The following is a 26,317-nucleotide window of genomic DNA, read 5'->3' as shown; positions in this document are numbered from 1 at the left end:
TGTCAACTCTGGGCAACTGGAGACTAAGATGAGAGTGTAAAGGGAGGTTTGAGGGGAGTTGAGATTTGAATCCGCCAATTGTAGACAACGATAAAGGAGTCGAAGTGCAGCGAGGACCTGGTTGAGGTTTGAGAATGTGAATTTATGATGGATCCTAAAGTACTTTCTTTTTTTTGCAGCCCAGAAGGGAGATGTGGGTCTCGGGCCTGGCCGCTTGTGGGCCAGCCCAACGGGATGAGTACAAGGAACTTTAGGACCAGAGTGAGGGTGCTAGTAGAGGAGGAGGGTGTCACGGAAGCTGCTGGGGCAGGGTGGAGGCTGGAACCTGGGGGCTGAAGGTCTTGATGAGCACAAAGTACTGGCCTTGTGAACAGAAGAAAGGGAGGAAGAGAGGTGGATGGGGCTCTTAGGAGGCCATGTACCCAGGAAGACTGACATTAAATGACCATTTTTTAAAAATCAACTTAACTGGCAAAGGCACAGTGGCTCCCACCTATAATCCCAGTACTTTGGGAGGCAGGGGCGGGAGGATCACTTGAGCCCAGGAGTTTAAGATCAGCCTGGGCAACATAGCAAGCAAGACCTCATCTTTATAAAAAATAAAAAAAGGTAGCTGAATGTGGTGGTACACGCCAGTAGTACCAGCTCTTTGGGAGGCTGAGGCAAAAGGATCACTTGTGCCCAGGAGTTTGAGGCTATAGCGAGCTGTAATTACCCCACTGCATTCTACCCTGAGTGACAGAGCAAGACCTTAAAAAAAGTGGGTTTTGTTTGTTTGTTTTCTTAAAGAGACAGAGTTTCGCTCTGTTACCCAGGCTGGAGTGCAGTGGCATGCTCTTGGCTCACTGCAACCTCTGCCTCCTGGGTTCAAGTGATTCTCCTGCCTCAGCCTCCTAAGTAGCTGGAATTACAGGTTCTCGCCACTATGCCTGGCTAACTTTTATATTTGTAGTAGAGATGGGTTTCGCCCTGTTGGCCAGGCTGGCCTTGAACTCCTGACCTCAAATGATCCACCCACCTTGGCTTCCCAAAGTGCTGGGACTATAAGTGTGAGCCACCGTACCTGGCCAAACCAACTTAATTTAGGTATAACTTACCCACTATAAAATACAACTGTTTTAAGTGCGTAGTTTGATGCCTTTTGATAAATGTTTACACCCCGTGTAACTATTACCCCAATCAAGCGATGAAACATTTTCCTCATGCCCTTTTGCAGTCCGTCCCGTATTTGTTGGGTCACCTGTATTTGGGTTAACAGTTTGGGCTATTAATAAAACTGCTGTGAACTTTCATGTGCAAGCCTGTGTGGGCACACATTTTCCTTGGACTGCCCTGGTTTTGATTTTGGCTCCACACCTTACTGACTGTTGGCTCTTGGGAAAGTTCCTCTTTGTGCCCTTTTATAAAATATATTGATAATGAATGTGTGCTCATAAAGTCTTTGTAAATGCCATATGTCTGCAGAGCTCATAGGATCCTGCCTGCTTCTAGGCCGTGAGCAGTCAATGGCAGTTGTGGGTCCCTTTTCTTGGGCCTCCAGGGGAGGCAGCACATGGCGAGGAGCATGTTGTTTCATGGGACACAGCAACGGAAAGCCGCTGCACTTGGAGAACAAGCCCCAGGTCTCCATTTGGTGGAGTAAACCCCATCTCAGTGTGAGTGTGTTGCTTTCACATAGCCTGTCTCTCATGAGCTTTCTGACAGAATAGAGAACTGCTGTGGCCAGGACCTTCTAAGGGGAGATCTGGCTTCATGCTTTGTAAGCCGTAAGGAACTTCGTAAGTGTGAAGTGTATTATATAGTCTTGGGCCTGCTGATTATTAAATAATAATACTGCTGTATTTAAAAATTTATTTATTTATTTATTTATTTATTTATTTGAGACGGAGTCTCACTCTGTTGCCCGGCTGGAGTGCAGTGGCACATTCTCAGCTCACCGCAACCTCCACCTCCTGTGTTCAAGCGATTCTTCTGCCTCAGCCTCCTGAGTAGCTGGGATTACAGGCATGTGCCACCATGCCCAGCTAGGTTTTTTTTGTATATTTAGTAGAGACGGGGTTTCACCATGTTGGCTAGGATGGTCTCGATCTTCTGACCTCATGATCCACCCACCTCAGCTTCCCACAGTGCTGGCATTACAGCTGTGAGCCACCATGCCTGGCCAGTGCTGCTGTTGTCTTAAAAAAAAATCATAGGCCGAGCACAGTGGCTCACACCTGTAATCCCAGCACTATGGGAGGCTGATGCAGAAGGATTGCATGAGCTGGGGAGTTCCAGACCAGCCTGGGCAACATAGCAAGACCCCATCTCTAAAAATTTTAAAAATTAGCTGGGTAACGTGGCACACATTGGCAGTCCTAGCTGTTCAGGAGGCTGAGATGGGAGAATTGCTTGAGAGTTGTTTGAGCCCAGGAGTTGAGGCTGCAGTGAGCTATAATCAAGCCACTGCACTCCAGCCTGGGTGTCAGAAGGAGACCCTGTCTTTAAAAAAAGAAAAAGCACGTTATAATCTATGTATTAAGGGCTCTATCCAAAAGGTGAGAACAAACCACCCAAAACCCTGTTCACACTGAGTTTTCCCCATTTGAATGGCCTTGCTGTGATTTTAATTGTGTGTGTGTGTGTTGGGAGCCCTTCCCCACTGAGCGCAGTGCCAACGCCCCTCAGTCTGCAAGTGCTCCTGAGGGATTGGGGAGGGCCTGGAGTTTCTGGCTGTCCTTGGAAAGTTGATTTAATAAGGGTTCCAGGAAAACCAGCCTCCCTCCCCTCTCCCTCTCCTTCCCTTCCTTTGGTTTGGGATCTTACAGAGCCTCAGCTTGTTTTAGATCAGGCTTTGAGAGTGGCGAGGGAGTTGTTTGGAAAGACTGAAGCCAGTTTCAGATGATAAGCACCAACATTCTGAGCTTGTGGAGGGTGCATTTGTCTGTGTTTTGCAGTAAGTCAAGTCTTGGTGGGGAAAGCCAGTGAGTGTTTGCAACACTGCTTGCAAGGCCACTGCTGGCAGTTGGGGTGGGGTTCCTGCCCCCTTTTCAACAGTACTGTGGGTTAAACACCCCAGGACCCCTGCTTTTGCCTCCCTGCTCAGAAAACCTGCAGCTCATAAGCGATTTAATGGGCTGAGTTTTACAGCTCCTCCCACCCACCCAGATTTGAAGGAGTCTGGTGGCCTGTTAGAGGCGGGAGATGTTGCGCTTAATGGAAAAACCGCACATTTCCATTCTGGCCTCAAGCCCCCTGGATACCCTGTGTGCACCACAAAGCGGGGCTTTGTCTCTGTGTTTTGCAGAAACCTGCACCTATGGGGGAGAGGCTGTGCATTGTCCAGAGCCGTTGCCTAGCCTCAAATCATAGGACCCTTGCAGCTTCTCCATCCCTGGGCGTGTCCAGCTGCCTTTGGCCAAAAGGGGTGTGCATTTCAGCGTGGCTGCAGGGAGAGTCTCAGATAGGTACTACAGGTTCGGTAGTGGGACATCCTCTGTTCTGCTACCAGACCTGTAGTCTAGCGTCTACACTGGACTGTGGTCCAGTGTCCTAAGGCTGCCTCGGGACACAGGCATGACCCTCCCCTACTCCCACCCCATCTCCAGCATAATTTCTTCTGATGAGAAGAACTTGTTTGCTTCTCACTCACACTGGATGGTAAGAGGAGTTTCTTCATCCCCTGCCAGGAGGCTAGTGGAATTCCATGGAGCAAAAGGTGATGTCAGATGACCCACTTGAGAACAAGGGTGGAGGATTTAGGCCTCTAGAAATCTGCAAGGTGCTAAGCTCGTAACAGGTTTCCCCAGAGTATCAGCTCTGTCCTGCTTCCCCTGGAGAGGTGGCTCCAGTGCCTGGAAGGGGTGTTTGCAAGTGTTCAGAGCTGGAGAGGGAGGACCCAGCCCTCGGCCTGTGAGAGAATGTGAGGACGCTCACGTGGCCCTCTTGACCAAGCTGGGGCGAGCGCAGCAGAGCCGCTCCGAGGCTGTGTTCTTGGCTCCAGCTTCTGCATTGCTACACCATTAGCTTCACTGATTTTCCACTCTGGCTCTGCCAGGCCCGCTCCCTGAAGTCAGGGAGGAGGAATTTCTCAGGGAAGAACAAATGGCTATCCAGAGATCTTGCTGCCAGTGGGGGAAGGGAGGGATCCCAAACAAAGACTCTGTCAGGGTTTCCATCACCTGGTTTCTGTGACTACCTGGAGTCAGGTCAGCAGGAACTGGAGAGACAGTGTCAGGGATTCTTTGGGAGCCTGTGGCCCCAGCACGGAGGGATGTTTGCTCTGGCCAGGCAGAAGCAGTGAGTGATGGCTTGTGTCTGGGCGGTGATGGATGGCCCTGGGAGAAGTGAGTCCTGGGGAGTCATTATCCCGGAGGGCGAGGTCTGGGGTCAGAGAGCCTGACCAGCAGCTGGTCCTGTTTTCACAATGCCTGTTCCTCCAGGGCCACTGGGGGCTCCAGCTCACCCTGTAGACACCACCTTTGCCTCTTTCTTCCTTCCCTGAGGCTTGGAAATGAGACAACTGTTTCCTTGTTGACCGGGGAAGTCCAGCTGCTCTCATTCTCCTGGGCTCCTGAATGGGGCAACCCAGGCCTTTCTCCTGGGCCTGGCTCTTTCACCAAATTGCAGGCAATCCCTTCTCCCTGCCTGCCCTACTCCCCAGCCCCACTGCACCCTAAATAATTAAGCTGAAAGCTAACTGCCCTACGTGGATCTGAAAGGCCTGGGCAAATCCCAAACTGTTTCCTCCTAGGAGAAGCCTGCTGGAGTCTGGGCCACTTCTTACCTTGGGATTTGCTCTGACTTCCAGCTGGTGGCAGCCAAGTAGCAGGGCCAATTGCCCGAACCCCTCCTCCCGGGTAGTGGGCCCGTTGCCTTTTAGCATTGCCAGTGTGGCACCAAGAGACATTGAACTTCTACCCTGAGAGTTCCCTCCCTTCTCCTGTTTCTTGGCTCACACAATTCTCGCCTTTCCACTTGCCAAACGAGGTATCCACTGCCTTCATGTAAAGCATTTGTGCCCTGCAAACTAGGGGCTGTGGGGTGAGGGGTCCGTGTAGTTGGTTTCAGGCACTGAGAAAGATCCACCCTGGCAGAGCTTGAAACTCCACGCCCTCTTCTCGTTCACATGCTGTGGCGTAGCTGAGCCTCCCGGGATGGGTTGTGTAAAAGGAGGAGGATGGTGGGGCGGGGGCTGTGCCGTTTATGTTCCCAGGCCCTGGACATGGAGACACATGGAGCCTGAAGTGGGTGAGAGGGTCAAGGAGTTCCGCAAAGAGTGAACTTAGTGGTTACGAGGTTGGGCAGGGAAAGAGGTCAGAAACAGCAACACTGAGGTTTGTAAGAGTTAACCAACAGTGAACATTGAATTCACAGCTTAGGCCTTCCTCACATTTCTCTAGGATCAAAAACTAGCCTCTGGCTAATGGTCTATTCATTCACTGATTTTTTTTCACTCACTCACTCATTTATTCATTCATCTAATCAAGCAAATCTCTTCCTTTTTCCATAAATACAACGTATACTTTATACATTGTGTATCTTCGTCCCTTAGCTGGAAATTGTTCCTGTCCTTTTCTTCCTTTTCACTTTTTATAATTCCTACTCAAATCTTAGTTTAAGGTTTAGTTTGGGTTTAGATTAAGGCTTAATTTAAGGGCCACCTCCCCCGCCCCCTTTTTTTTTCCCTGAGACATAGTCTCACTCTGTTGCACAGGCTGGAATGCAGTGGAGTGATCATGGCTCACTGCTGCCTGGACCTCCTGGGCTCAAGCGATCTGCCGGCCTTAGCTTCCTAAAGTGTTGGGATTGCAGGCATGAACCACCATGCCCTTTTGAGATGTAGTCTCGCTCTGTCATCCAGGCTGGAGTGCAGTGGTGTGATCTTGGCTCACTGCAACCTCTGCCTCCCAAGTTCCAGCAATTCTTCTGCCTCAGCCTCCCGAGAAGCTGGGATTACAGGCACCCACCACCATGCCCAGCTAATTTTTGTATGTTTTGTAGAGGCAGGTTTTCGCCATGTTGGCCAGGCTGGTCTCAAACTCCTGACCCACCTCAGCCTGCAAAGGTCTGGGATTACAGGTGTGAGCCACCATGCCTGGCCTCTTTTTAACTTTCATTCTAATACATACTTTACTCTGCCTCACATTATGTGGAGTTTTTAATATATGTCTGTTTACTCCACTAGAGCAAAGTTCTAGAAAATCAGCAAGTATGTCTTTATCACTGTTTTAAAAACATTTGTGTTTAGGCCGGGCGCGGTGGCTCACTCCTGTAATCCCAGCACTGGCCAACATGGCAAAACCCTGTCTCTACTAAAAATACAAAAATTAGCCAGGTGTGGTGGCACGCACCTATAATCCCATCTACTCAGGAGGCTGAAGCAGGAGAATCACTTGAACCCAGGAGGCAGAAGTTGCAGTAAGCCAAGATCGCGCCACTTCACTCCAGCCTGGGTGAAAGAGGGAAACTCCATCTCATAAATAAATAAATAAATAAATAAATAAATAAATAAATAAATGGTGTTTTGATAGGTAATCTGGGTTCATCTTTCAAAATTCAGAAAATACAGACTTGTAAAGAGGAAAAGGAAAACTCCTATATTTCCATCATTCAAAAGCAATCACTGTTAACTGAATTTATTGTTTTAGACTTTTTTCTTTTTTTTTTTTTTTTTTTGAGACGGAGTCTCACTCTGTCGCCCAGGCTGGAGTGCAGTGGCCGGATCTCAGCTCACTGCAAGCTTCGCCTCCCGGGTTCACGCCATTCTCCTGCCTCAGCCTTCCGAGTAGCTGGGACTACAGGCGCCCGCCGCCTCGCCCGGCTAGTTTTTTGTATTTTTTAGTGGAGACGGGGTTTCACCGGGTTAGCCAGGATGGTCTCAATCTCCTGACCTAGTGATCCGCCCGTCTCGCCTCCCAAAGTGCTGGGATTACAGGCTTGAGCCACCACGCCCGGCTAGACTTTTTTCTTGCATTTGTATAAACCTGACTTTTCAGAATTAGGATTTATACTGTATATGATGTTTTGTAACTGATATCAGCATTTAGAGTCATACAGAGAATATTTTTCATCATGCTTAAGAACTACATAATATTCCACTGTGTGGGTGTACAAAATTGATCCAGTTCTCTACATTTGGGCATTTAGGTTATTTTCAATAGTTTGCATTCAGTAGAACATACTCTTACAAATAAAATCTGTCCATGTATCCAAGGATAGTTCCATTTGTTTTAAGTTTTGATTATATCACTATTATATCACTATACCAAATTGCCCCCAAAATATTATACCAGTAAATGTCTTTTAAAATAATAATAAATACTAGCCAGGTGGAGTTGCTCACACCTGTAATCCCAGCACTTTGGGAGGCCGAGGCAGGCAGATCACTTGAGGTCAGGAGTTTGAGACCAGCCTTGATAACATGGCGAAACCCATCTCTATTAAAAATACAAAAATTAGCCGGTCATGGTGGCGGCCACCTGTAGTCTCCCAGCTACTCAGGAGTCTGAGGCAGGAGAATAGCTTGAACCCGGGAGGTGGAGGTTGCAGTGAGCTGAGATTGCACCACTGCATTCCATCCTGGGCGACAGCAAGGCTCTGTCTCAAAAGTCATAATAATAATAATAAATATCATCTCCACACTCTGCATGCTTGACATTTTCCCATTTTTACAATGATTCCACAGACATCAGTTTTATGACCATAATCAGATGAGTAAACAGGTTTGGGGGGTTAAGTAACCTATCTAAGTTTACATAGTGGGTAAGGGGTGGAACTAGGATTTAAACTCAGGTGGTTCTGACTATAGTATTTTTTTTCCACTGTATTTCACTATGTTTCTGTGTCAAATTGGGTTTCCCCACAAAATCCAGGTGGACCAACTTCTGAATGTAAACATTCTTGGCTCAGTCCCCTTTGTCTCACAGGAGTTGCGCATCCCCTCCCTTTGTCAGGGTGTGTGTGTGTGTATGTGTGTGTGTGCACGCGCGCGCGCACTTTTGCTTGCTTGCTTGCAGTAACGTCTCCTGTGGCATTCTGTAGAGAGGTTACACATCAGTCACAGGTCTGTGAGCTGCCTTAATGAACAGGTTCCCTAGCGTAGAATAATCAGTGTTACAAAATCCCCATGGACGCTGCCATTTCCACTGTTGCCAGAGACCTCCTACTTGGAGAAGGTTCCCAAGGTATCAGATCCGACACCTGAGTTTTCTTCATAGATCACAGCCTAGACTGTGTGGTATATGGTATGGGTATTGCCTGGACACATAAACTAGATTGCTTCTAATATGGCCGTGATCCAACAATTTCTGATGGATGGAAGTAAACATATCAAAAGCTTCAGAGGCTGGGGCATTAACATTTTTTTGAGGCTACTAGTGTATTTTTTTTTTTTTTTTTTTTTTTTTTGAGACGGAGTGCGCTCATCACCCAGGCTGGAGTGCAGTGGCGTGATCTCGGCTCAGTGCAAGCTCCGAGTGAGTTCATGCCATTCTCCTGTCTCAGCCTCCAGAGTAGCTGGGACTACAAGTGCCCACCACCACGCCCAGCCAATTTTTTGTATTTTTGGTAGAGACGGGGTTTCACCGTGTTAGCCAAGATGGTCTTGATCTGCTGACCTCGTGATCTGCCCGCCCTGGCCTCCCAAAGTGCTGGGATTACAGGCGTGAGCCACCATGCCTGGCCTAGTGTATTTTTTAAGTAATGAAGAAGGGCCAGGCGCAGTGGCTCACACCTGTAATCCCAGCACTTTGGGAAGCCGAGGTAGGCAGATAGAGTGAGCTCAGAACAGCCGCTTGGGCAACATGGTGTAAACCCCGTCTCTACAAAAAATACAAAAAATTACCTGGGCGTGGTAGTGGGTGCCTGTAATCCCAGCTACTCGGGAGGCTGAGGCAGGAGGATCACCTAGGCCGGGCGTGTTGGCTCACACCTGTAATCCTAGCACTTTTGGAGGCCAAGGCGGACTGATTGCCTGAGCTCAGGAGTTCGAGAACAGCCTGGGCAACACGGAGAATCGCTTGAACCACGGAGTCAGAGGTTGCAATGAGCCAAGATTGTGCCGTTGCACTCCAGCCTGGCGACATAGCAAGACTCCCTCTCAAAAAAAAAAAAAAAAAAAAAAAAAAGGTCTGAGTCAATTTGCCTTGGAGGCATGGGGGAGAAGGATGTGAACAGGGAAGTGATCTAAGAGCTTCCCTAGGAAGGAAGGACACCCTTTTCCTGGAATGTTGCCCTGCTCTGCCACAGCCTTCGGTCAATTATCACAGCCTTTAGAATGCTGATCAGTGCCCCGGCCCTTCAGAAGTGTCCTTTTGCATTCAGAAAACTCTGCTCCTCTGGTGTCAAACTCCAGAGTTTGCTTTTGGAATTAAGGTTTATTTTCCTTAGGTTTTAGGAAGTAGCTTTTGAACCTTAGAAGATTCAGGTTCCTTTACTAACTACTGAATGAAGTTAGGCATTCAAAACGTGGGTAGTCATGATTTGAAGTGTCAGTTGCGGCCTGGCACAGTGGCTCACCTTTAATCCCAGCATTTTGGGAGGTTGAGGTGGGTGGATCACCTGAGGTTAGGAGTTCAAGCCCAGCCTGGCCAACATAGTGAGTGTTTCTACTAAAAATGTTTTTTAAAAATTAGCCGGGCGTGGTGGCGGGTGCCTGTAATCCCAGCTACTCTGGATGCTGAGACAGGAGAATCACTTGAACCCAGGAGGCAGAGGTTGCAGTGAGCCAAGATCGCGCCACTGCACTCCAGCCTGGGCAACAGAGACTCTGTTCCCCCAAAAATGAAGTGTCAATTTCATTTGTTTATTTCATAATTTTATAAACATATTTTTCATATGTTTATTTTATAATTTTAGTCCTTCACTACCCCCAAACTCCCAGTGCATTTAAAAAATTTTTTTGCCTAACCGTTCTCATGGGATAATATATCATGACCGTCAAAAGATGACGCTAAAGTGAATCCTCCATGTATATAGCTGGGCTTTCTGTCAGCCTTAGAATCTCGAGAAGCACTCCAGGCCAGGGAGCAGGGATGAAGAGCAGAAGCATTTATTGAAGGTGCTGGTGGCTGGAGCCCTGAGACCAACAAAGAATCGTTTTTTCTGAAGGACAGTTCAGTTGAGGGCTCTTCACTTCCCTCACATTGGAGGGAGCTTTGTGCCCACGGTGGGCATGGGAAGGGATGTCAGTAAGCGATGCCCCTCTATCATCTCACAAGACCCAACTAAAATGGGACATTGGTTAGGGCTGGGACAGGGTCAGTCAGCCCTCTCATTTTCCAGTGGAGGAAACTGAGGCTTGAGAGGGAGAGGGGAGGTGACTTGCCTGAGGTCACACCGTAAGTGATCAGCTGTCATCTGAGTGATTTCTTCAGGTGCTGTGAAAAGTCAACCACCTGTGACTCAAACTGAGTTTGGGACTAAATGGTTTTACAAGGACCTCAAAGTATGCTCTCTCTCTTCTAGTAGGACATGGGGCATACTGACTTTGCTGAGAGTAAGGGCTCTTTTCCCAGGATTATTCTAGATCTCCAGATCACTGGAGCCCTGAGGATAGATACTGGGCTTTAGCTTCCTGGCTACCACAGAGCCATGTACTCCAGGTAGAAAAATCCCTAAATTGACTGGGCACGGTGGCTCATGCCAGTAATCCCAGCACTTTTGAAGGCCCAGGCGAGTGGATCAGCTGACGTCAGGAGTTCAAGACCAGCCTGGCCAACATGGTAAAACCCTGTATCTACAAACAAATTAGCCAGGCATGGTGGCATGTACCTATACTCCCAGCTGCTTGGGGGGCTGAGGTGGGAGGGTCACTTGACTCAGGCAGGTGAAGGCTGCAGTGAGCTGAAATCATGCCACTGTTCTTTAGCCTGGGCTACAGGGTGAGACCCTGTCTCAAAGGAAAAAACAAAAACAAACAAACAAAAAAAAAACCCAAACCATGTTTTTAATTTCTTAAAACTGAGAGTACTGAATGCTCAACGTTCATGTTGTGTGCATAAAAGTGAGCCTGAAGGATGAATGTGTGGTGTATGGATGGGTGGGATATGAATGAAGCAGTCTCTGGGCCCATGCTCTCCTGGAAATGCGTGGAACAGACCAGTGGTCCCAGACTTTTAGATTTCATAGGCCAGTAAAATTTCCCCCCAAATTTTTGGAGCCAACAAAGGATCACCAACTTTTATGCCAAGTAAGAACATTTTTAATAAACTAATGCTGCCTACTACCATTACCATCTGATTCTTTTTTTTTCTGTTTTGAGACAGAGTTTCGTTCTTGTTGCCCAGGCTGGAGTGCAATGGCGTGACCTCAGTTCACTGCAACCTCCACCTCCTAAGTTCAAGCCATTGTCCTACCTCAACCTCCTAAGTAGGTGGGATTACAGGCATTCACCACCACGCCTGGCTCATTTTGTGTTTTTAGTAGACATGGGGTTTCTCTGTGTTGGTCAGGCTGGTCTCGAACTCCCGACCTCAGGTGTTCACCTGCCTTGGCCTCCCAAAGTGCTGGGATTACAGGCGTGAGCCACCGAGCCCAGCGCCGTCTAATTCTTTTATTGTGGTAAAATATATATAACATAAAATTAACCATTTTAACTTTTTATTTTTTTTAAGTTAATTGATTATGTATTTTTTTTGAGACAGGGTTTCACTTTGTCACCCAGGCTAGAGTGCAGTGTTGCTATCTCAGCTCACTGCATCCTCAACCTCCCAGGCTCAAAAGGTCCTCCCACCTCAGCCTCTCAAGTAGCTGAGACTACAGGTGCGCACCACCATGCCTGGCTAATTTTGTTCATTTTTTTTTTTTTTTTCTAGAGATGAGGTCTCACTTTGTTGCTCAGGCTGATCTCTAACTCCTGGACTCATCCCACCTCAGCCTCCCAAAGTATTGGAGTTAGAGGTGTGAGCCACCGTGCCGACCAATTTTTAAATTTGTAATTGACGTGTAATGGTTATGTATAATCGTGGGTGCAGTATGATGTTTTGATCCACGCACACATTATGTAACGACCAAATCATGGTAATTGCTGTATTGTATCCATCACTTTAAATATTTATCATTTCTTTGTGGTGCATTTTCACCATTTTTAAGTGTACAGTTCTGTGGCATTAAGTTTATTCACGTTGTGTAGCCATCACCACCATCCATTTCACCTTCCCCGACACCCTACCTGTTCAACGCTAACTCCCTCTTCTCCCCTCTTCCAGCCCCCTGGTAACCACTGTTCCACACCTTTTCATTTTCAAAGGATGTTTTATTGTCTTTAGTTGCATCGTGTAAAACCACGAGGGAATTTCTTTACGGTGGGAAAAAAAAGTAACTTTATGAAGCCCATTCATTTCTCCACCCTGGAGAGGCTGTGACCCAGCCCCACCATTGCAGGGATGAGACGGGATTGCGGGGAGATGGCAGGCACTTGGGGAGCTGAGATTCCAGGTGAACTGTGAGCTCAAGCACCCATGGCAGCCTTGGGGGGACCAGAAGACACATCCTGAAACAGCTGAAACCTCTACTAATTCATCAGCAAGTTTAGGGAGCGGCAAGTTTTCCCTGCCCAGCTGCTGGCGTTTCCTTCCCCATACAATTTCTGCTGAGTTTGGGGGGGGGGGGGTTGTTCAAGAGGCCCCAGCTGGGAGAGGTGGGGGGAGGGCGATACATTCTTTTCTTTAAGGAACCTGACCGAACTTTAAGGTCAGAGCTCAGTGGAGAGTGGGAGCTGCAGGGTTACCTCTTCGCGGTTGATTCATCTCTCCACCCTCCCCCACTGTTAATGATCTTTCCATTACAGAACCCAGACCAGGAAGTGCATGACAGGTCGCAGCTGCAGACACATGGCTGGGAGGCCTGGGCTCCGGGCCAGTGGTGGGAGGATCTGAGCTCCCCTCCAGCAGTGGGACCCCTACACACACACACACACACCCTGCTTTAGCTAACAACTTGGTGGAAGATGTTCTTATGCACTGTCACAGGTGATGACGACTTAAATTTTGCTTGAAGTTTAGGATGTGTTTTATATTATAATAAAGGCAGGAGAAAACCCCTCCCCCAACCTGAGTGTTTAGATCCCCCCAACTTACAGTCCACCTAAGTGGTCCTTAGCAGATCCTGGGAGCTTTCTATCATCGTGCAGATGCCCCAACTTCTTTTCCCAAGATAGGACCCACCCAATATGGCCTTAGAAGCTTCCCAAGGTATCCAGGGCAGTTGCCAGTCACAGTCTTAATGCCTCCGAAATAGTGTGTTTTCCTCTCTGTGTTTCTATTAAAATGCCAGGCCCAAAACATGTTTCCGGGTGGAGGTCTAGATGCAACAGCATGGCCTTTGCAAACACTGATAGGCTTGAGTTCAAGTCATAATGGATGAGTTGAGCCTCTCATTTTTCAGTCTTCATTGGGGATGGCTCTTTCCATTTGCAAGTTGTTCAGGAAATGTTAATTGACCCTAAACTGTGTCCTAGGGGGCAGTTGTCACACAAGAGTTTCTGTCTCCACCCCAGCTGTGTCCTTGGCTCCCTTCCCTGAATCTGCCAAGGCTGGATTCTGGTGCCAGATGTGAAATGGTGACACAAACTTCTAGGAACTGTGAGCTTGGACGGCCCTCCCCCGTAGCCGCAGGGCATCTACCTTTGCTCTTCTTGGATGAGTGAGTGAACTTCCCTCTTTCCAGAGCAATGCTTTCTTCCTGTTCAGATAGGAGGGAGAGAAGCAAAGTGTATTGGGAATAGGTTGAGCGAATGGGTGTAGTAAGAGTTTTCTGTACAGCTGTGTCCTTAATATCAGTAAACAATGGGGTGAGAACTTTTGCTGGGGAGAGAGGAAGGAGGGAGGAGGGAGGGAAATTTCTTTTAAGACAACTCTTGGGTGCATTCCTTTGTTAATCACTTAATTATAGTCCTTCTGCCAACAAGGGAGTGAACTCCCCCTTGTGAGAGGTAGGGAGAAGGTGGGGGACACTGGTGCTGATCGGAGAAAGGTGGCAAAATTCCTAGGGGAAAAAAGTACAGATTTGAAGGAGGCATCAGATGAACCCGTGCATAGAAGCTTGAGCCCCAGACTCAGTTCTGAGGCTGCGTTATCCCTTGCGACACCCAGAGTCCCTCTGTCTTTTAAGATCCACACACAACTCTCAGGCCAAGAGCACTTTCCGCTTGGGATTCCCCAGTGGGATTCTACGCGTGTCTTGCTGCCCAGCTCAGGGGGATCTGTTTTTGGGGGGTCTTGGGGCGGGTGCAGGGTCCTGGCTGTGGCTTTGGCCAGTGCAGGCGGCTCAGCACTAAATTACAGTGACGAGGTGGGACACACAAAAGGCTGAAATCTTTTTTTAATAAAAACAAAACAAAACTCCGGGCCCCAAGCCCCTGGGCTGCTGAATGGCCATGGCTTCCTGTCAGGATTAGCCGGGCTGCCTGGGCCTGTGTGCTCTGCCTTTCTCCTCAGGAAATACCTTTAGTAAGCCCCGGTGGGGTCCCCATGGCAACGCGCGGGGGGACCTGCTGGCAGAGGCCATTCAGTCCGCCATTGTCCCCCGGCCCCTTTGTTGTGAGCTTTATTGCCGGCCCTCTGGCAAACACAGCAGTTTGCACCGTTTTGTCAGGCTGAATGTAGAGTTTTTACATTTTAATGGGCTCTTCTGGCAGTGGCCCATTTGCATGCAAAATGTCCCTTCTTACTCTTTTCACTTTCTTCAATTTAAAAAAAAAAAAAAAAGTGCTTCTCCAAATCCCCTGGGTCGGGGGCTGGTGGACGCCGCTGGCCCTGGGCGTCAGGCCCTGCTAATTGATTTGGTGCTCCTGGCTCTCCTTCCACACATACCTGTGGAGCCCATTTTTGCAGCTCTCCTTCTATTTGGGGACTCCGAGAGTTGAGGGAAATACGTATTTTTTGGGCTTCCTCCACCCAAACCGTTGTAGGGTGGTAGCTGTGACCCGGTGAGACGCTTCTGTGCTCTGGCCGGGTCCTGCCAGCCGAAGGTAAGTTTTCAGTTCCATTTCAAAGCCAAAATAATGTAATAAAAAAACCTCTGCAGAGGGCCGCTGGAGTCCTGCTGCGCTGTTCTGTGCTCCTTTTAAGTTGCTTTCAAAGCCACCCCGAGTTCCTCCCCCACCCACAATTGCCCCCTCATTTATCTCTGGGGAGTTTATACCAAGACTGTAAACATTTCTGGACCACCAGTTTCCCCTGTGTTGCTGGGGAGTTTAGCCTTTGTCTCTAATTTTTTTAACCCAGAAATCCAGAAATCAAAAAGATGGAATAGGGATGACAGAAATTGGTACCCTGAGACATCATGCTAATGGAGGATACCTGGATTTTGTTGGGGGTCAGTTATCTAAGCCCTAAGCCCTTTGGAGTGTACACAGAGTAGGTAAGACAAATACCTACCATGAGCCCAGCACCCCAGCAACATGACTAAGTGCAAGACATAGCCATGAACATTTTCAGCTCTAGGGGAAGGCACATTCATGTTGGGGAGAGGTGGAGAATGCAGTTTGGCCAGTCTCAGAAGAGTGAGTTTTAAGGCCTAGGAAAGTGATGGAGATGATTGCTTGTTGGAGAGAGAGAAGGAGAAAGGCCTGTAGGAGAGGAAAAGGAAAATCAAAGGAGCAGTGAGGATGTTGGCTCCACTGGGGAGGTGGAACTGGGGAGAGTGGGAGAGGAGGTGGTTGAGAGGCTCCAGACCAGCTGGGGCTGTCATGGAGTGTTTGAGGTGGGGGGCGGACAGGAGGCAGCAGCCAGGTCTGGAGCAGTCAGGGCTTGAAAGCCGGGACCCCTGTGAGCCCTGTGCAGTCCTGAGGATGTGGCCCAAGAGGGAGGGCGGACCAGCTCTTTTGCCTCGTGTTCTTAATCTTCTCAGTGGGTCATCAGGGGTCATCAGCTGTAAGCTGTAATCAAGGGTGAGGGGCTCAAGAAGAGAGAAGGTGTCAGGTGACTGCTGGGGATTGAGCTGAGGACAGGGGAGGCAGGGTGCTGTCTCCTGTGGTCCAGGTAGAGTGGCACAGACCTGGAGTGGGCCACACCTCATCACCCCGTGTGCTGTGACAGTGCTGGCTGGACTGAGCCCTGGGAGAGAAGCTGTACACAGTGGAGGGGCCAGGACCCAGCAGATGCAGCCTCTAGAGCTTGTCCTTGTTTTGTGACTTTGGGAGCCATCTCTTAAGCTCCGTTTTTCCCTGTTTAAATGGGAAGGAACACAAGTCACCTGTACGTGAAGAAGCAGGCCCTATGAAATATGAAGTGCAATGCCAAAATGGGGCATTGTTACTGGTCTTGAGTCTGCCGCAATCACAACGAACACCTCCCCCATTTTCTCACCTGCCACATTTGGACAGCCCAGCCTGCTGGACTCGCAGAGGCAGGAGAGTGCATTTTATAATTAAAAGCACTCAACTGTAAGGTAATGATTGATACGAGCTATGGGCTTGAGGAAATGAGGGAAGGAGGGGAGGTAAGGCCAAAGCAACCAACTTCAGAATCTCACGGGAGGTGGTAGGATGCGGGGGTGCCATTAGACAGAATCAAAGAGCTGAGCCAGAAGGGCTTCCTCACCTGGGGACGTCAAGACACTGTGAAGGTTGAGGCTACCTTGCAAAGCAGTAAAGCTGGACTCTGGGTGTGTGTGGATTCTGGAGAACCAGGCTACCTATGTTTGAATCCCAGCTCTGCCACTTAACAACCTAGCTGGGCCATCTTGGACAAATCCCAAATCTTTCTGTGCCCCAGTTTCCCCTCTGAAGATAATAATTCCTTTTTTTTTTTGAGACAGAGTCTGGGTCTGCCGCCCAGGCTGGAGTGCAGTGGTGTGATTTTGGTTCACTGCAACCTCTGCCTCCCAGGTTCAAGCGATTCTCCTGCCTCAGCCTCCCAAGTAGCTGGGATTATAGGCATGCACCACCACGCCTGGCTGATTTTTTGTATTTTTAGTAGAAATAGGGTTTCACCATGTTGGCCAGGCTGGTCTCAAACTCCTGACCTCAGGTAATCCACCCACCTCGGCCTCCCAAAGGGCTAGGATTACAGGCGTGACCCACCGCACCTGGCCTGAAGATAACGAGGGGGAGGGAGAAGGGATAGTGTTAGGAGATACACCTAATGTAAATGAGGAGTTAATGGGTGCAGCACACCAACATGGCACATGTATACATATGTAACAAACCTGCACGTTGTGCACATGTACCCTAGAACTTAAAGTATGATAAAAAATAATAATACTAATAATTCTAACTCTTAAATATGTCACAAGATTCTAAGTTAACGCATGCTGAGAACTATGCTGGTATGTAGTAAGCCTCCGCATCCGTAGGATAGAAATCATAGTAGGATCAACCTCATAAGGTTCCTATGAGGATGAAATGGGAGGGTCTGTGTTAAAAGCGTTGTGCAGCCTATGGGATATAGTGAGTGTGCTGGAAATATTGGCCAGTAGTAGTATTGCTGTTTACTCAGATGTTTATGGATCCCTAGATAATATATGGGAAGGCACATGGTAAATTGCAAAGTGCTATGTAAATATGTTGTTATTCTTCACTGGGTTCCTGTTAAGTTGTGGGGTTTGGGGATGGATAACTTCCAGACCAGAGTGGCTGCTATGGGACCAGGCTGGTGAAGTGGTATTTCAAAATACATTTTCAGGTGTGTTTGTCCATGTGGCATGAATGCCCTGCATTCATAGTCTCTGCAGAGAGCTGTGTTCCCTGGGATATCTTTGGTGGCTCTGTTCTGTCCCTCGGCTTACAAATTGAAATCATTATTTGTTATTCTCCCATGAACCTTCCGTTCCTGGCTGGCTGTACAGCCTGGCCTTATCTCCCACTGCCCCTCAGACCAGGGCACAGCCATGCCTGTAAGCACTTCATTCTCTTGTGTTCCCCCCAGACATTTCACCTCTCATCTAAATCCTCCCCTCTCCCTTCCCTGTCATTTTGTCCAACCTCTACTCTCACTGCTGATACTTTTCTTTATGTTTCATGACGTCAGAGCCAGTGCTGGACCTGCCTGTACTTGGTCCTCACGTTCTCCATTTGTCTCATGTTGCAATATAAAATCTTCATCCATATTAAGGTGCTATGCAAATCTTAGCCCCCCTGTTAGGGCAAGACATATGCCTTCTGGGCCTTTGTTTCACCCATTTCTCCTTGCACAGTGACAAGGGCTCCCAGAGTCACCTAATGGTAGCTATGTTGAAGAAAGTTCCCTGTCGTCTTGGATTTCTGAGAACTGGAGTCTCATCTTCTCATAAGAATAGCAAAGTTTGTATGGGTTTGGGCCTCTCATGGTTCCATTCCTTCACCTTTTATAGAGCCCATGACTGGTGGAAGATACAGATTTAGAATCAAGAACTGGGAGGCCGAGGTGGGTGGATCACTTAAGTTCAGGAGTTCAAGACCAGCCTGGCCAGTTCAAAACCCCATCTCTACTGAAAATAGAAAATTAGCCGGTGTGGTGGCGCTCGTCTGTAGTCCCAGCTACTCAGAGGACTGAGGCATGAGAATCACTTGAACCTGGGAGATGGAAGTTGCAGTGAGCCAAGATCCCAGAACTGCCTTCTAAATGACTAGGAGATTTTTGTCCAGTCCTGCCAGAAGCAAAATGCCGTACCTGTTGGCTTGTTGGGATTACAAGCCTGCAGTATTTGGGGGGAAAGTAGGAAGGGAAGAGGGACTCAGTAGGGCCTCATTATCATTAATTGTGTTCCTTGAACGTGAAAGCACCATGGGAAAGTCTCCTTCCACCCGTGCCTCTGTCCTTTCTAGCTGCTTCCTTGAGGATTACCAAAAAGTGTGGGTCTCTGGTGGGCTCCTAATTCTTTCTTAGGGGATAGAGACACCTTAGAGAAGCAGGGTGGGTTTGATGTATGAATCCCTGTCACTCGCACTAAAAGGATCACTGGTTGCAGCCTGCACAAATTCCCAAGGTCCACCTGCCAGCTGCTTTGACCCAGGAACCTGTGTGGTAATGAGATCAGCAGCCTGAGTCCTCTAATGATGTTCAAGTCAAACCGTAACCCTGACTTTCCCACTCCTGTTGGTGAGAAGAGTGACTCCATTCTGTTGGCATCAAAGCATAAGGCACCTTTTTTTTCACAACGCACTTTTTTTGTTGTTGAGACAGGGTCTCTGTTGCCCAGGCTGGAGTGCAGGCAAGATTATAGCTCCTGCAGCCTTGAGCTCCTGAACTCAAGGGATCCTCCTTCCTCTGCCTCCCAAGTACCTGGGGACTACAGGCATGCACCACTATGCTTGGCTGATTTTTTTATTTTTTGCAGAGACAGGGTCTGACTATGTTGCCAGGGCTGGTTTTGAACTCCTAGCCTCAAGCAGTCCTCCCACCTTGGCCTCCCAAAGGGCTGGGATTACAGGCATGAGCCACCGCACCCAATCCACAATGCATTGTTAACACATGGCACCTCGAGCCTGTAATAGTGAACAGCCAGTCTTTTTCAGCCTCAGGCTTGGTCACCAGGGAATCCAGATACCAGATGCCCTCCAACCTCCACTCCCCACCTCATCTCTCAGGAAACAGATGCATAAAGCAAGTGTTTAGGTGCCGCTTTCCTGTCAGCATCCCCATTGTGCATTTTGAGGACAACCTTTGTATCTGATTCCAATCAATCAGGTTCTCCAAGAGTTGGAATGCTGGTTTCAAGTGACTGAACAATAAAGTGGCTTTCTTTTCTTCGTCTTTCTTGGCCAGTCCAATAAAAGTCTTCTTGGCCAGTCCTCTTGCTAATGAACACCCTGGCCTGTTGGTCTTGACCAGAGAACCTGAGTTGACTCAGGGCAACTGGAGCTGAAGAGGCTAGAACCTTTCTAATGAGGACATAAGTGAAGGACACTGGAAAGACCAAAAGCGAATGGAAAGTACCGACTGGTAATTGCAGGGTGAGTCATGCTCACTGACTAGTGAGCAGTCATGCCCCCAAATCAGCCACCTTATGTAGAATTCCCCAAGGTCCGGGCCACTGGACAGGGTAGTGACGCGGTCAAGCAGGGCCTGGAAAGCATACAAGCAGTTGGTTCCATCTCCTCCTATAGGAAGGTGGCATCATCCCTGCTTTGTAAACGGAGAACCTGACACACACCAAGAGCACTCCTAGCCATGGAAAAAAGCCGCTAGAACCCGAGGTTAGGCTGATTTTTGGTTCCTCTGAAAATTAGCTTTTGCCAGATGCTAGATTCAGTTCTGGACCTATTGAGTAGTCTCTGGGTTTTTGACCTTGTTAGGCACTGTGGGAAAATTATAACAGGTATGTCTGTGCTGAGTTGCTTGCTAATTCCTAGGAGAGACTTGGACATTTTGGACAATTAAGAAGCAATACAGGCCGGGCGCGGTGGCTCATGCCTGTAATCCCAGCACTTTAGGAGGCCGAGGCTGGCGGATCACGAGGTCAGGAGATCCAGACCATCCTGGCTGACACGGTGAAACTCCGTCTCTACTAAAAATACAAAAAATTAGCCAGGCGTGGTGGTGGGCGCCTGTAGTCCCAGCTACTCAGGAGGCTGAGGCAGGAGAATGGCGTGAACCCAGGAGGCAGAGCTTGCAGTGAGCTGAGATCCTGCCACTGCACTCCAGCCTGGGCGATAGAGCGAGATTCTGTCTCAAAAAATAAAAAGAAGCAATACAGGCCAGGCACGGAGGCTCACGTCTGTAATCCCAGCACTCTGGGAGGCTGAGGCGGGTGGATCACCTGAAGTCAGGAGTTCAAGACCAGCCTGACTAACATGGTGAAACCCCATCTCTACTAAAAATACAAAATTAGCCGGGCGTGGTGGCACGTGCCTGTAATAACCCCAGCGACTCGGGAGGCTGAGGCAAGAGAATTGCTTGAACCCAGGAGGCAAAGGTTGCAGTAAGCCGAGATCACGCCATTGCACTCCAGCCTGAGCAACAAGAGTGAAATTCTGTCTCAAAAAAAAAGAAGCAATACAGCTCTTTGAGAAAGATGCAGTCATAGGTGGTGTGGCGTTGCAGTCCACCCGCTCCTGCTCCTCACTCACCGCTGTTCTAAACAAGTCAGTCAGGAAGTTGCACCGCAGCCATGGCTTTTAAAGATACTAAAATCACCTGTGAAGCTGGAGGTGACCATTCACCAAATTTGAATCCCTCTAATGAGCCACAGCGTAAAATCCCTGGAGAAAGTGTGTGCTGACTTGATTCAGAGGAGGAAAGGAAAAGAATGTCAAGGTGAAGGGATCAGTTTGAATGCGTGCCAGGACTTCGAGACTCACTATAAGAAAATCTCCTTGTGGTGAAGGTTCAGAGTCATGGATCGTTTCTAGATGAGAATCCGCCATCTACCCACTGACTTGCACAGTCCTTCTGAGATTGTTAAGCGGTTGACGTCCATCAGTATTGAGCCAGGAATTGAGGTGGAAGTCACCAATGCAGATGCTCAAAGTCAACTACTAATAAATTGATTAGCAGTTGTTTAAAAAGAAAAAAAAAAAGCAGCAATATGGGTTGAGTGCAGTGGCTCACGCCTGTAATCCCAACACTTTGGGAGGTCGAGGTGGGTGGATTGCTTGAGTCTAGGAGTTCAAGACCAGCCTGGACAACATGTTGAAACTTTAACTTATTATTTTAAAAAAGAAATATTATACCCAATGTCTGTCAATTGAGGACTGCAATGTGGTATGTCTACACAATGGAATATTATTAGGTCATTAAAAGGAACAAAGTACTGATTCTATGCTATAACATGGAGGAAGCTTGAACACATGCTAAGTGAAAGAAGCCAGTCACAAAAGATCACATATTGTATGATTCCATTGATACGAAATATCTAGAATAGCCAAATCCATAGACAGAAAGCAGATTAGTGGTTGCTTAGACTGGGAATAGGGGATAGAGGAGTGACTACTATGGGTCAGGCATTTTTTGAGGGGTGGGGGATGGTAAAAATGTTCTAAAGTGTGATTGTGATGAATGATTGCACAACTCTGAATATACAAAAACCATTAAATGGATGAATATTACAGCATGTGAATTACCTGTCTGCTGTTTAAAACAATAGAAACAATACAAAATAGAATGTAATTGAGTGTGAATTTGTGTGATTCAGACAGTAACTGTTTTACAGAAAATTAGAGATGAGACATTGGTGTAAACAAGGCTTCCTAGTTTCTTGTTTTGTTTTAAGACAGGGTCTGGCTGGGTGCAGTGGCTCACACTTGTAATCCCAGCACTTGCTAACTGAAGATGCAAGGACCAAGGCGGGTGGATCACTTGAGGTCAGGAGTTCGAGGCCAGCCTGGTCAACATGGCGAAACCCCGTCTCTACTAAAATGCAAAAATAAGCCAGGCATTGTGGCATACGCCTGTAGTCCCAGCTACTCCAGAGGCTGAAGTGGGAAAATGGCTTGAACCTGGAAAGCAGAGGTTGCAGCAAGCCGAGATTGTGCCACTGCACTCCAGCCTGGGCAACAAAGCAACTCTGTCTTTAAAAAAGAAAAAAAAAAGGGTCTTTGTCGCCCAGTGGCATGATCATAGCTCACTATAGCCCAACTCCTGGGCTTAAGCAGTCCTACCTCAGCCCACCGAGTAGCTGGGACTACAGGCATGTGCCACCAAGTCTGGCTAGTTTTTAAATTTTTTTGTAGAGACAAGGTCTCACTATGTTGCCCAGGCTGGTCTTGAACTCCTGGGCTCAAGTGAGCCGCCTGCCTCAGCCTCCCCAAGTGCTGGGATTGCAGGCATAAGCCACTGCGCCCAGTCCCTGGACATTTTGGATGGTGGACTTTGAGTAGTTTGAGGCAGGAGGACTCTGGAGTGGCGCTGACAGTCCTCCTGATGGAGTAAGCTTTGCCATGCCAGGGAGGATGCAGCTGGGGCTGAAAGCATCCCGACTGGGGGGTGGGGAGGGTGGCGGTGGGGAGGGACAGACCCTGGTAGAGAGAATGGGGTTGGCTGGAGAGAGTGGAAGCCGATTGCAGGGAGTCTTGAAGGTGAGGCAGGGATGTGAATTTTATTCAGTACACAGGGTAGATTTTGATCAGAAAAATAATGTCAAGCACATGACGGCTTGGAAGCGGGAGTCTGAGCTGCAGCCCCAGGGAGGCCGTTTAAAAGATCATCCCCGCCGGGTGTGGTGGATCATGCCAGCACTTGGAGAGGCCTAGGCAGGCAGATCACGGGTTCAGGAGTTTTAGACCAGCCTGACCAACGTGGTGAAACCCCATCTCTACTAAAAATACAAAAATTAGCTGGGTGTGTTGGCGCACGCCTGTAATCCCAGCAACTCAGGAGGCTGAGGCAGGAGAATCGCTTGAACCCGGGAGGCGGAGGTTATAGTGAGCTGAGATCACACCACTTCACCCCAGCCTGGGCAAAAGAGTGAAACTCCATCTCAAAAAAAAAAAAAAAAATTATCCCAAGATGATTCTGGGAAAGGGAGAGGATAGAGCATACCTGAGCCACGTTTGGAAGGGAACTGGGGTCTAAGCTTGCATCAGGAGGAAAGCAAGCTGGTTCTTGAGGCTTTTAGAGGTCACGTATAGTGGAGTTTTGTTTGCATGTTCTGGTTGGGACCGTCAGGAAGGTACGGATCCAAGCTGGTATCAGCTAGAGCGGGTCTCACCAGGGCCAGTGTTCCTTTGCTACTTTCTCTTGGAGGGAAATAAAAGCCTGGGGGTTCTCTTTGCTACGGTTTTGTCTTTGGGAGCTGCTTTTTTCTCTGGGACCAGGCTGCAATAGGCCTTGGGTTGCCAGAGGGTAAGAATTCAAGTTTACTCTTGACCAACGGGTTGCACAGATCACAAGCTGCAAAATATTTAATCACTGAGGTCATTTGAGGGAAATGAGATTTGATCAATAGGAGTGTCTGCTCTGTTCCTTAAGAGTCGAGTCTAAACTGCTTTTCCCCTACCTTCATTGGGCAAAACCACAGACCATTAAAAATGGAAAGAAGAACTTCTTCTAAGGCCCACAAAAGCTTATTTTTAATCAGTTGTGTGGTCTACTCACCTTTGTGGTGTTCCCCTTGACCGGACTCACAAAAATAAACGTGTGCAAGCCTAGTGGTGTCTGAGCCCTTCTAAAGCAGCACCCTTGTGTCTGACAACTCTTATTTAAGATAAAGCCCATGGGTCAATGCAGGACTGGGCCTGCAACCTCAGCCCCCGTGAGAGAAACCACTGTCAGTCCCTGTCAGTTGCTGGTCACTTCTGAAGCGCGGGACACCTATTTTCATGTTTAAGGTTTCTAGCAGAAGCCTGCTGAGCACTTCAGAAAGACTCTTTTTCAAATAAGGGGGAGTGAAAGAGAAAAGGGAGATTAGAAAGGAAGGCAGTGAAGAGCCAGGGTGACTGCACGTGTGGTATTTATTGAGCAAGTATTTCCTGGGCGCCAGGCATCATGGTGGACGCTGGGGATTTGAAGGTACCGATGACACATCCCCACACTCAGGTTCAGAAACAGGACTGCCCTTCAGTGTGACAGGTGCCAGGAAGGGGAGGGCACCTAACCCAGACTCGGAGTCAGCACCGCCCTCGAGGAGAAGTCAACAACTAGGCTGAGACAGAAGAGTGAGTATTGAGAGCTGGACAGAAACAGTCGGGGGCTCTGTGGCCGCTGGGGCAGGCGTGAGCCACAGCAGGGGCTGAGGGAGAGCATGCTCTTTCAGAGCCTTGTGCATCGCATTGGGGAGCGACAGTTGCTCTCCAGAGTCTCTTAGGGTGAACAGATGGTGAGAAAAGTCCTCTCCAAGGCTGTGGGCGGGGTGTGGGTGGTAGGTGAGAGGTGGAAGGTTCCAGGAGTATGTTTGAACATCCTAAAAGGAAATAGAAACTTCATTTCCCCTCGTGAGTGCAGAGGGGTGTGTTCGGGAGATGGGTAACAGCCCAGCATGGTGGACTCCGGTGTGTCTGGGCCACGGGCCTTCTTGAACGCGTGTGGGAAGAGGCACTGGTCAGGGGAGGGACAGGTGCTCTTGGTGGTATCAGATCTTGTGTGAGGTGCAGACACCCCGGTGGGTCCAGCACTCCCACCCAGGGGCAGAGAAGGACGGGGCACGGAGAGGGAGAGTGGATGGTGGGGGGCCTGAGAGGGTGTGCCCAGGCAGAGGGCTGAGGAGAAAGGACCTTTGTGTGCGACAGCTCCTGCTGCCAGAGCAAGTGTGGGTTTTATGGCAGCTGTGGCCTCTGGTTCTAATATAGTCAGCAGCTCCAAATCCCCTGCCCTGACACCTGTTAGCGAGAGGTTCCCTGAGCTGACCTCTCTTTGGGCTGCCCCCTCCCAGCATGTGCATCTGACATGTCGGGGGCGAGACCCCCACCCTCGCCGAATCACACACATCCTGGTCAGCCCCTGGTTGACAAATTGCCTTCTCTCGACTTGGGCAGGGGCTGCTGGGGTTTTGAGGGGCGGGGTTTGTTCAGCTGTTGCTAGGGAAGGGTGAGGCTGAGCTATCCCAAAAGAAATGGGGTGTTCCTCTGGCAAGTGGGGATCTTGGCAAAGAACTGAGTGTCGGGGAGGGGGCAACTCCGGACACAAAGAAGTCCTGGGGAGGGCTGACCTTTCCCCTTAGGATGGGGGGAAATGAAATGTGATCCGCTTAATGCTGCTACAGCTGCTTCCTAACTTTGCCTCTTTCTTCCTTTGACTTTTGGAGGAGTGGGGTGGAAAAGAGATGGGGGTTCCCAGGCAGCCAGCTGTTTCCCCACTGACCCATGCTCCAACTCCCACTGCCCCGGCTCAGTAGCCTCCAGTAAGTGATGCCCGGGACGGTGCGGCTCCGTGTGGCCAGTGTAATTCCCTTTGTCTCTCCCCTCCTCCCCTCTCCCTGTCTTCCTCTCTCGCCCCTTGGCCTCCCTTCCCGGCCCCGTGGTGGCTGCAGCCCAGCCCTGGGGAGCCCCTGTGGAAGTGGAGTCCTTCCTGGTCCACCCCGGTGACCTGCTGCAGCTTCGCTGTCGGCTGCGGGACGATGTGCAGAGCATCAACTGGCTGCGGGACGGGGTGCAGCTGGCAGAAAGCAACCGCACCCGCATCACAGGGGAGGAGGTGGAGGTGCAGGACTCCGTGCCCGCGGACTCCGGCCTCTATGCTTGCGTAACCAGCAGCCCCTCGGGCAGCGACACCACCTACTTCTCCGTCAATGTTTCAGGTTGGTAGCCAAGCCGTGCCCTCGCCCCTCCCTAGACCCACCCCCTCCACCCCTCTCTGCCAGTATCAGGGGAAGGTGAACCTCCTCCCCCTCCGTGGTCTGCCCCCACTCTGCTTCAGAAACTGCTGCCCACTAACATTGCTCCCTGCCTGCCGCGTGGCTTGGCTCTCAGAGGGGTGACCAGGTGGGGTGGGCCCCAGGGCCGGAGATCTGGGGCTTCCAGGACACACCTCGGAGGTGATTG

At 49.2% G+C, this 26,317-nt stretch overlaps 1 protein-coding gene across 17 annotated transcripts in view; it reads left to right on the top strand.

Annotated features, from left to right (window-relative positions):
* The window catches only part of FGFR1 (fibroblast growth factor receptor 1), a 59,619-nt gene that overhangs the window by 14,470 nt on the left and 18,832 nt on the right, over nucleotides 1–26,317 (top strand). For 11 of the 17 annotated variants that reach the window (XM_031669486.1, XM_009212926.4, XM_009212924.4 and 8 more), the window contains exon 3: nucleotides 25,807–26,073. The exons of the other annotated variants lie outside the window; for them this stretch is intronic. In XM_031669486.1, the coding sequence (XP_031525346.1) occupies nucleotides 25,807–26,073 (267 nt within the window). The remainder of the gene's footprint in view (nucleotides 1–25,806; nucleotides 26,074–26,317) is intronic. 17 annotated transcript variants of the gene reach the window in all.

The sequence above is a fragment of the Papio anubis genome, chromosome 8 (assembly GCF_008728515.1).
Source record: "Papio anubis isolate 15944 chromosome 8, Panubis1.0, whole genome shotgun sequence".
Taxonomy (NCBI): Eukaryota; Metazoa; Chordata; class Mammalia; order Primates; family Cercopithecidae; genus Papio; species Papio anubis.
Note: the sequence above shows the minus strand (reverse complement) of the source record. Positions and strands in the feature narration are given on the sequence as shown.